Source organism: Colobus angolensis, unplaced genomic scaffold (genome assembly GCF_000951035.1).
Source record: "Colobus angolensis palliatus isolate OR3802 unplaced genomic scaffold, Cang.pa_1.0 Scaffold201, whole genome shotgun sequence".
In the NCBI taxonomy this organism is placed as follows: Eukaryota; Metazoa; Chordata; class Mammalia; order Primates; family Cercopithecidae; genus Colobus; species Colobus angolensis.
Genome location: NW_012115167.1, coordinates 4,609,497 through 4,620,967, shown reverse-complemented (window position 1 = coordinate 4,620,967; position 11,471 = coordinate 4,609,497). Strand labels below are relative to the sequence as shown.

Below are 11,471 nucleotides of genomic sequence, written 5' to 3'. Positions count from 1 at the left end.
TAATCCCAGTACTTTGGGAGGCCGAGGGCAAGTGCATCACTTGAGGTCAGGAGTTTGAGACCAGCCTGGCCAACGTGTTGAAACCCCGTTTCTACAAAAATTAGCCGGGCGTGGTGGTGGGTGCCTGTAGTCCCAGCTACTTGGGAGGCTGAGGTAGGAGAATCGCTTGCACCTGGGAGGTGGAGGTTGCAATGAGCCAAGATTGCACTACTGCATTCCAGCCTTCCAGCGGGTGACAGAGCGAGACTCCGTCTCCAAAAAAAAAAAAAAAAAAAAAGAAAAGAAAAGAAAAAATAAGAGTATTTGGGGGATGATGTGACCTTGTATTGAAAAAAAAAAAAACAAACAAAAACACCATTATTGAGACTGGTTTTCTTCCATCATCTGCACTATTTGCTACTCTGACCAACTTAAATTCTAAGCTTTGGATGATTTAATAGGTAGTTATTTGACAACACGTACAATTTTATTCATACAAGTCCCCCCCACCCCCCGTAAACTAACGCTCTTATATTTATTGGTCTGTTTAGTTTGTTCTGGCCTGAACTACAAACACAGAGGAGCAAAAGAGGTTTCATGCTACAGAACTCAACATTTTGGGATCTTTAATGATTTATTCTATTTTCTACCATTTCTAATTATCATTCTGAGCTATTGAACTCTGATAATATTGGGTTGAAATTTGTTGAACTAAAGTTTGACCCTGTTAACGAATCTAAGTTATCATGAGGTCATCTGTAAATTTAAGATTAAGCATTTTTCTAAATACCGAGGACTTTACAGTTTCATCTTAAATTATAAACTTCAGAATTCAGAATTCCAGAGTCCCTCACCAGCCCATTTTACTAGTTAGGAGCCACAGCATTTTCAGAAATACATCACAGCAAAATCAAAAGGAGGAAATTATGTAATATTCCAGGATTATTCAATCCTGGTGGTTCCTAACCCTAACTCTCATACTTTTTTTGGGTAATGAACCACTTCGAGAAGCTGATCTAAACTATATACTTCCCCCGAGAAAAATCCATGTAAACTAGTGCTTCTTATACACAATTACAAAGGATTCCCTAAGGGTTCATGATTCTCAAGTTAGGAATTCCTATTTCAAAGGTGTGGAATATAGTGGAAAATAAGTTTAGCCGTTTTGATATTGCCCATCTTTACCTAATTGCTACTATAGTGAAGTAAGCATTTTAATAATGCTACTAAATTGCTGCTTTAAAACAAAGCACTCATTTTAAACACTAATAAAGACTTTTAAAACTCATTCTCCTGGCTAAGCGTGGTAGCTTATGCCTGTAATCCCAGCACTTTGGGAGGCTGAGGCAGCCAGATCACTTGAGGTCAGGAGTTCAAGACTACCCTGGACAACATGGTGAAATCCCATTTCTACTGAAAATACAAAAATTAGCTGGGCATGATGGCACAAGACTGTAATTCCAGCTATCTGGGAGGCTGAGGCAAGAGAATCACTTGAACCCGGGAGGCAGAGGTTGCAGTGAGGTGAGATCATGCCACTGTGCTCCACCCTGGGTGACAGAGTGAGATTGTCTCAAAAAACAAACAAACAAACAAACAAAAGTCATTCTCCTGTCCCAGTTTTACAAAGTTTTAAGCCATGTACCTCTATCTTAAATTGGTTAAGTCCCTAAGGTTTAAGCTAGAAGATAACTGTTTTCCTTTCATACATGTTCTCCAGAGCTACTGAAAAATGAGCAAATTAAAATGTAATGCCCTTGTGAAAATGAACATGTGTCTGTCTATATACTGAAGAACAGATTATTTGACTTTATAAAATATACTTCTAGGTATTTTTTCACACTTGAAAACAAACACGGCCAGGTGCGGTGGCTCATGCCTGTAATCCCAGCACTTTGGGACGCTGAGGTGGGTGGATCACCTGAGGTCGTCAGGAGTTCGAGACCAGCCTGGCCAACATGGTGAAACCCTGTCTCTACTAAAAATACAAAAATTAGCTGGCCGCGGTGGTGGGCGCCTGTGATCCCAGCTACTTGGGAGGCTGAGGCAAGAGAATCGCTTGAACCTGGGAGGCAGAGGTTGCAGTGAGCCGAGATCGTGCCACTGTACTCCAGCCTGGCAACAAGAGTGAAACTCCATCTCAAACAAAACAAAACAAAACAAACACATGTACTTAGTGCCTCTGATCAAACACAAAATCCCAGATCATACTTTCTCCTTTTTCACTTGGAACCAGTACAATGGAAGCTTCCCACCAAGTTAACAAAATGTACTCAAAGTTCTACCTACTGGTCAGTATAGAAAACATTTTATTTCTGACAAACCCCAACATCTCAGAAGCATTTTATCAACTCCTCATTACCAAACAGGTTGAAGAATGCTATCTTTGAGGACTCTAATGTTGACTCATTTACATGTTGAATGGGCTCCTTAATCTAAAATAAATGTCTATCCTATAGTACAAGATTAGACTTGCTGCTTCCTTATTAAAGAAAAACTCCACTAGTCACGCCAAAGAATCTATTTATATAATAGGGTAAACATGGATATAGAAGGAATTCCTAAAGATACTCTGAAGGCTGATTTAAAAGCAAGAGATATTAAGCAGAAATGCATACACATCAAGTATATAAAATTTAATCAAATTCCTTACTAAAGTTTTCAAAGGTTGAAGTCAGGTGATAATTATTCAGTTCTTTCATAATCATTCATTTTTGCTCAAATAGAGTCTTTGTAGAACAAATCCCAACATACCTGAATAAAGGGAAAGAGTCAGCTAAGACAACAGCTTTGCCAAGGAAGCTAAAACTTGGTTATGTGATTTTATTCTTATCTTTTGCTGCTATATAAAAAGGGAATAATAGAACAAACATTTTTTTCCTTGTTGTTCTTTACTTCTAAGACTCTTTTCATGTTTTCCATGGTACAAGGTAAACATTAGAATTTACATTTCGGAGACCTAAGGGGCAAGGAACAGGAGTGGGACCTGGAGGATACGGCTCTCTGGCAATTCAGGAATTTCAACTCAATGGTAAAGGGCTTGCAAGAGAAAACGGACTGCTATTTCTCCACTTGCTAGATGGCATCCCGTGAGTCCTATAATACACGAAGTATCTTCCCCACACTACTCAATGTACCATTTTGGGTTTTTCCTACTGGACCTACTAAATGCTGAGTGAAATCTGAAGAAGGTGGTAGATACTAGCATTCCTGGCTGTGTGATCTTACACATTTTCATTTTAAATATAATAATTCAAGCATAATCCATATTTAAAAAATTAGACTAAGGAGAGACAATAAAGGTTTTAAACGTTTCTCTTTGAAAAGATGGTATCTTACAGTACATACAAAAATACTCTGAAAATACATACGACTTCATTTACAAAACACTGAATCAACATATTACAAGAATTACATGGTTATGGATTTTAATAAACTGAGCATGCATTCATGAAACTTAAAAAATATTAAGAAATGCATTGAAAAAAGCAGCGTAAAAAAAGACAACTCATATAGTTAAATAAAAATTACAAAGGTCCTGAGCCAATTAATGGTTGGTAACAATGTCATTCAAAATGCCTTTAGGTTTCAATAAAATCCACTGCTTATTTCTGCATGCCTAGTCCGTGAAGAAACTATTTGAAGTTGTGGCATAAATAATGGTCAGGAATTATCATGCCAAGTTAATTTTACACCTCAAAAATACAAGTTTGCCATACTTAAAGGTATCTTATTGTTGATGCTGGAATGAGTTGCTCCTCAGTAAAAAATACCAGTCAACTAACAAGAATGGCATGAAATAGGATATGTAACAATTTTACCATTCATATACTGACTTTCAGTATCCTGGTTATATTTTGATTTTTAATAAAGATGCATTTCAAAGGCCTCCATGGGAGGCAATATATAAAGAATTTATGGTGCCCAACTCTTCTGTAATCACTGGACTAATCTTCCCTGGTAACTATGCAACATTTGGATAGAAAGGCACACAAAAGTTTAAATATTTCATGTGCCAATCTAGAAAAAATAATTTAAATCAACAGAACAGACAGTACATCTACACAAATGAGGAAAGCAGAAAAGATACCTCACATTCATTTATCTCAGGTTTCACAAAGTGGCTTCAATGCTAAAGTAAATGTATTAACATTTGGAAAATACAAGATAATTTTTTTGTTTGTTTTCAATTTTTTTAGCTCTATACAATGATCACAACATAAGACAAAAAAACAAAAAAACAAAAAAAGGAGTTCAGGACTTATTATCAGTGTCCAAGTGGCTAAGAACTGGTTCCCATAACAAGCATTGAAAGTTAAGGCAGTAAAACCCCCAAATGCAAAGCTGTAATACTGTAGATGGCAATTTGACAGCAGGTGATCCTCAGAGAAGTGTATGTAGCAATCAGTGAGAGAATGCTACAGCATCTGCAGGTCAAAGTGTGATAGTTCAAAAACCACTTCAAGGTTATTAGGCTGAAGGCTGTAACGTTCACCTTATTTCACGTATGACAGCCACTTCTATTTGAAAACAAGTGGCTGCATCTATGCCACTAAATGACTGCTTGTTCACTTAAGTGAGGAGGCACTGCTTTTACCGATTAAGGGTCAGTCGAATGGAATTTTTGATGACACGGATGTTATTTGCTGGAACTGGAGATGATGAATCTGGTAGTTCTTTACTGGGTAGTCTCTGTTAGAAAGAAAGAGGAAACAAAAAAAGGAAAGCACATCATATATATTATAAAGGCCCAGCTAGAAAGTCAGTCACAAAGTTTTTCTCCCAATCCGTCTAGCTCCTAAACACTCAAGTATGCAGTGAATATTTCCTTCCAGTGTTCATAAGGAACTCTTGCTTTTAGAACTACTACTTCTTTTTACAGTCAGAGGTGAAAAGCAGAGGGATAAGAGAAAGGGCAGAAGTGGCAGGAATGTGAATATGTACAGGAAAAGAGGAACTGCCATGCCTGGATTGAGAAATGCATAAAGAACACAGTCCTTAAGGTCAAGCAAAGGAAAAAAAAAAAAAAAGGAAGCGCATGGTGACTAAACAGGAAGCTCTTGGGGTGTGAAGTGAAAAATGAGTGTGTGTAGTAGAGAAAAATTTAATATCTGAGAGTTATGTTCCTCAATTTGTTTCTGTAATACATTCATGGAGAAGAACAGGCTCAATCTCTGAGATACTTAAGTTCTCAGGAAAACCAAACTTTGTACTTAGGCTAGATAACTTTGATGGTTATGAAATTCAGGGACATCAGTTTGAGGGACTCTGAGGACACTAAAGATTATTACATAAAGAAGGCAAAATCTAGGACCAGGCATGGTCGTTTCACGCCTGTAATCCCAGCACTTTGGGAGGCCGAGGTGGGAGACTCACTTGAGGTCAGGAGTTCGAAAGCACTCCACTACAAATACAAAAATTAGCCACTACAAATACAAAAAGATTGCGTCACTGCACTCCAACCTGGGCGACAAGAGTGAGACTCTATGTCAAAAAAAAAAGGGGAAGGCAAAATCTAGACTTGTGTAATGGGGATAGTTTCTTGTCAAGAGATGACTGCTTAATTATCCTCTTGTTTTACCTTGGCTAAGCCAGTATCTGTATCATATCTATATGCATTAAAACAATTATGAACAATTTCAGATATACAAAGAAGTAGAGAACAGGGCAATAAGGACTTAAATGCCAAAACCAAGTCTCAGACATTATTAAAATTTTGTTGCAATTGTTTGGTGTACCCGCTTTCCCTTTAGACTTGACATATTAAAAAGTCCAGATATGTCATTTCACTCGTTTGTACTTTAATATCCATCTCAAAATTTGTTCTTCCACCATCACACATAATTACATATTCATATTTTTTGTAATGTAATCTTATGTTAAAGGCTCAAATTCTACAAAAAATAGCCTGTGAGTATACTATTTTGTTTTAGAATAGTTAATACATCCTGGAGAACCTGGCAGGGTAACAGCTGATGATGAGAAGCACTTTACTATTTAATGGCGGGGGGTGGGGGTGGTAAGAGGGGGGTGAAAATAAGCCATTCTGTTCACTACAAACTCTCAGAGAAGGGCTTCCTCTAGTTACACAAGGCTGGTTTTTGAGTACTTGCTTTTTAGCATACCACACTTAATACTACATACTATTAGCTATAAAAGTAATTCTTCAAATAATCAACATTTAAACTACAATTCAGGGGCATTTAGCTCATGTTTTAAAGGTACTTGCTATATATACCACTACATTTGGTTCCTCTAAAATATTAACACACATGGTTCCTAATTATCAAACATACGTTTTAACAGTAAGCAATAGTACACAACAGAGATATACCTCCAGGTGCCTGGTAAGAAATTAATGTGCTGAGCATCCAACTGCTTCTTTAAAGATAAAAAACAAAGGGTGAATATAATCTAAACAGATAATAAAGTTGTCTTAAACTACTGCCTCTTTTTTAGACTTTTGAGGTACCTACATTCACAACTGTATACTTTGCTATATCCAACCCCAACTATATATACTGCTAGTCCTTGAGGACAGGGACAAAATCTTACTTTTTCCCAGTGCTAGGCTCTTGATAAGCCTTTTGTACTTGTAGATTACCTATGAGTTTTTACCTATGTACTGTACCTATGAACAAGACTATTTTGTTACCTTTTTGCGTGATGTATCAATAGTTGGAATAGGCATAGATTCTCCTCCAATGGCATCCTAAAAACAGAAGAATCAACACAAGTGAAAACTAACTTTCCTATATGCAAACACTTATTTCTACTTAAAATAAAACCTAACTAAAATCTGACAGTAGATCTAATCTGACCTACTTTCTAACATGGCACTTTTCCTGATACATGGCACTTTACAGTAAATATTCTGAAGCACACTATTAATATATTTACCACTGATTTTCTTTTTCTTTCTTCAGCAGCGCGGGGGTCCTTAAATGTTGATTCAAGTCGAATAAACTAAAATATAAACATTGAAATAAATTGCTATTATGTACCTACAAAAAACCATACAAATCTATACAAACTGGAAGACTAATTATCGGTTACGCTATTATAAAAATTACTATAAATATGGGTTGGTAAGAGAAGATAATTTAAATTAGATTGAATTCAACTGCCATCGTTAATTTCTACAGTTTGGGTGATCTTTTTGGTTAAATCAATTCAGATTCTAACAAATATAGTTTTACTACCACCTACTGGAAGCAGGGCATATCAACACACAAGAAATGAGATTTTGTTATCAGTAATGACTTCTGTAAGTCAAGGAGAAACTCAGACCAATCATTCAAATTTTCAGACACATTAGTAATTTCAATTTAGGATGAGCAATTAATATTGTTCCTTTAATATTTGGGTAAATATTCTTTTCAGTCAACTCCTAACAGAACACCAAAGCTATGGAAAATTGTTTCTTTAGTATTAACTATAAAAAATATCAACTACTGAATCACCACGGAAGTTGTAACTTTACCTTTTCTATGTCTTTCAACCTCTTAGGAGTCCCATCTATGGATGGGGAATGGGCTCTCTTGGGTGTAACAGTCTTAGTTATATTTGACATTCCATTCAGATGCGGTTGTCCCTGGGCAGGGTTGTGAGGTGTTGTGATTCTAGGAATGACATTTCGTCCTACCACGGTGGGAATGGTACACACAGCGGGGGGTGATACAGCTTTTACTGTAGAGTCAACTTCTGGAAAGGAAAAAAGGATTTTAATAATTAAACATTTATGTCATCTTTTTTTCTTGAGACAGGATCTCTCATTCCCATCACCCAGGCTGCACTGCAGTGGCTTGATCACGGCTCACTGCAGCCTCGACTTACCAGGCTCAGGTGATCCTCCCATCTTAGCCTCCCAAGTAGCTAGGACTACAGGCGTGTGCCACCATGTCTGACTAATTTTTTGTAAATAGAATTATTAATATATACAAGTTTAGATACCTACTTGCACCAATGACCGGAATGGAAAGTCCCTGGGCTGGTGGTACACTCAGTGGCTTCTCCACAATTACAGCAGCAGGCTCAGCACTATTCCTAATGAAAGTGTTAAATTATCATCAATAAATGATTTAAATATTACTTTTTTCCTCCTTTTTTGAGGAACGGCCTCACTCTACTGCCCAAGTGGGAGTGCAGTGGCACAATCACAGCTCACTACAGCCTCAACCTCCTGGACTCCAGTAACTCTGCCACCTCAGCCTCCCAGGTAGCTAGCAATATAGGTGTGTGCCATCATGTCTGGCTAATTTTTAAAATTTTCATTTTTGTGGAGACAGGATCTCACTATGTTGCCCAGGCTGGTCTTGAACTCCTGAGGCTCAAGCAATCCTCCTGCCTCAACCTCCCAAAGTGCTGAAATTATAGATGTGACCCACCATGCCTGGCCCCATTAGTTATTTAAAACACTCTTTTTTGCAACATTTACCACTGCCGTCTTTTTTTTTTTTTAGACATGGTATTGTTCTGTCACCTAGGCTAGAGTGCAGTGGCATGAACACAAGGCTCATTGCAGCCTCAACCTTCCGGGCTCAAGCAATTCTCCCACCTTGGCCTCCCGAGTAGCTGGGACTACAGGTGTGTACTACCACACCGAGCTAATTTTTGTTTGTTTTTGTTTTGTTTGGGATGGAGTCTCGCTCTTGTTGCCTAGGCTGGAGTGCAATGGCACGCTCTCGGCTCACTGCAACCTCCACCTCTTGGGTTCAAGCGCTTCTCCTGCCTCGGCCTCCCAAGTAGCTGGGATTACAGGCACATGCCACCACACCCGGCTAATTTTTGTATTTTTAGTAGAGATGTGGTTCTGCCATGTTGGCCAGGCTGGTCTCGAACTCCTGACCTTAGGTGATCTGCCCGCCTCGGTCTCCCAAAGTGTTGGGATTACAGGCGTGAGCCACTGTGCCCGGCCAATCAATTTTTGTATTTTTTTGTATAGACAGGGTTTTGCCATGTTGTCCAGGCTGGTCTTGGAACTCCTGGGCTCCAGCAATCCGCCTGCCTTGACCTCTCAAAGTGCTAGGATTACAGGCCTGAGCCACCATGCCTGGCCACAACTGTTGGCTCAGGCCTGTACTTTAACATTTCATTGAAATAAAAGGGGGGAAAAAGGCAGAGGAGCCAGTAAGAAGAGAAAAATTTAAGCAAAAAATGTGTACGTTTCTGTGTACCTATCTAGTCCCATGTGCTCATAAGCCTATACCATCTCCCACAGGATTACTGCGAGTTATTTCTAAACAGGAAATTGACCAGCAGCCTGTAAAATAAAATCTTTTAACAATTTAAAAAGGCAGTAGCAGAGGTATAGAAAAGTTCACATTACCCTCAAATAAACTGAACAGAAAACCAAAGGACACATTTGAAATAAAGACAGACCTTTCTGTTTCTCCTACAGATGGGCTATCAGACTTGGACGCTGGAGAATTAAAAGGTGTTCCATTATCAGTGTCTCTGGAGCTATCCAGACAACTGCTATCCAGAGATGATCTTTTGGACTGAAGTCCGCCCGAGCTTCGACTGACATCAGAGAGACTTTGCTGAAAGAAGGGAATGATTTTAGGATTTCAAAATGCAAATGAGAATATAAAGACTGGCTTCAATTCTGACAGTCACTTAAGCAAATTATCTCTTGTGATTAATGAAAATGAGATTTTAGTCCTAGATTGAACTGCCTATATCTTCCTTATTTTTCTCAATAGGTTTGGGAGCTGTTAAGAACGCAAATTTGGTCCCAGATCATTTGTCTGAGTAAAGCCATACTGGGGGGTTAAGATTACAAACTCAAACTCACCTTTTTCTTCTTTTGAAGAATTTCTGCAGGAAGGTAGTGGTGAAGTTGTTTTTTCTTTACATGAGTTGCTTCAATTTTCATTCCCTCCTTTAGCATATTTATATTGTTTGCCTGTCTGTATACTGTAACAATGTTAATATGTTAAATGGGAAACTTCTTTCTGAACCAAGAGTTCTGCCTAATTTTTCTGAAATGCATATACCTTTACTATCTCCCTGCTATCACCACCAGCCACCCACCCACAACCCTCTCACAAAACAAGTATTTTTAATACATTTCCATCACATCACAATCCTATTCATGAATCCACTAGTTTTTTTTTTTTTGAGATGGAGTTTTGCTCTTGTTGCCTGGGCTGGAGTGCAATGGCGCAATCTCGGCTCACCACAAACTCTGCCTCCTGGGTTCAAGCGATTCTCCTGCCTCAGCCTCCCGAGTAGCTGGGATTACAGGCATGCACCACCACGCCCAGCTAACTTTTTGGATTTTTCGTAGAGACAGGGTTTCTCCATGTTGGTCAGGTTGGTCTAGAACTCCCGACTTCAGGTGATCCGCCCACCTCGGCCTCCAAAAGTGCTGGGATTATAGGCGTTGAGCCACTGCACCTAGCCGTGAATCCATTAGTTTTTTCATGTCTACCTTCTAAGACTTTCTCATAATCAACCTTATTAACAGAATAAGTATATTTAAAAAAAGGTATTATCCAGATTTTATTTTCTGACATTTTCCCAAAAGGCAATCTCTCCTTATACTTACTTGCCCAAGTCTAAGCTACTTCTTTTTTTTATTTTTTGACACAGAGTCTCACTCTGTCACCCAGGCTTGAGTGTAATGGCACAATCTTAACTCACTGCATCCTCTGTCTCCTGGGTTCAAGTTATTCTCCTGCTTCAGCCTCCCCAGTAGCTAGGACTAGAGGTGCATGGCACCATACCCAGCTATTTTTTGGAATTTTTGTAGAGACAGGGTTTCACTGTGTTGGCCAGGCTGGTCTCAAACTCCTGACCTCAAGTGATCCACCCGCTTTGGCCTCCCAAAGTGCTGGGATTACAGGTGTGAGCCACCGCACCTGGCCTTCTAAGCTAATTCTTAGGCCAAATATCCAAGATGCAATTCAAGCTGTCCTCCTCCTCCATGAGAATTTACTACTGCAGCTACCACACCAACCACAGAATGACAGACTTCAGGAACCATCTTACAAATACATCCTTATTGTACAGTTGAGAAAAGGAGGCTAAACAGCCTTGAAAGCCTTGCCAGGATCAGAATCCACACAGCCCTAGATTCTCATTCTAGTGCTTTTCACACCTTATAAGAAAACGGGTTTTATTAACACACAAATTTCTTAAAATGTTTTAATTGTAAATATACCCAGTGAGAAAACAGGTTTTATTAACTACCACACAAATTTCTTAATATGTTTTAATTGTAAATATACTCAATGAGACACTGAAGACAGGGATGGGAGGCTTGTTTTTCACAGCAAGTACTGTGAGATGTGGTAAATTATTTAATCTCTTGGGGCCTCAGGTTTCTTCATCTGAAAAATAATATCTTATAAATTTATAATAAACTATGTCCCAATCTTCTTTTTAAAAAATTTAAAGGCCGGGCGTGGTGGCTCAAGCCTGTAATCCCAGCACTTTGGGAGGCCGAGACGGGCGGATCACAAGGTCAGGAGATCGAGACCATCCTG

At 38.8% G+C, this 11,471-nt stretch overlaps 1 protein-coding gene across 1 annotated transcript in view; it reads right to left on the bottom strand.

Moving 5' to 3' along the window:
* Positions 1-2,785: 2,785 nt before the first annotated feature.
* PAPOLG (poly(A) polymerase gamma) overlaps positions 2,786-11,471 on the bottom strand; it is a 47,505-nt gene continuing 38,819 nt past the window's right edge. The window contains exons 16-22 of the mRNA XM_011941819.1: positions 9,776-9,897; positions 9,361-9,521; positions 7,937-8,025; positions 7,463-7,683; positions 6,880-6,945; positions 6,635-6,691; positions 2,786-4,671 (exon numbers count right to left, since the gene is read on the bottom strand). Of these exons, the coding sequence (XP_011797209.1) occupies positions 4,573-4,671; positions 6,635-6,691; positions 6,880-6,945; positions 7,463-7,683; positions 7,937-8,025; positions 9,361-9,521; positions 9,776-9,897 (815 nt within the window). The 3' untranslated portion in view covers positions 2,786-4,572. The remainder of the gene's footprint in view (positions 4,672-6,634; positions 6,692-6,879; positions 6,946-7,462; positions 7,684-7,936; positions 8,026-9,360; positions 9,522-9,775; positions 9,898-11,471) is intronic.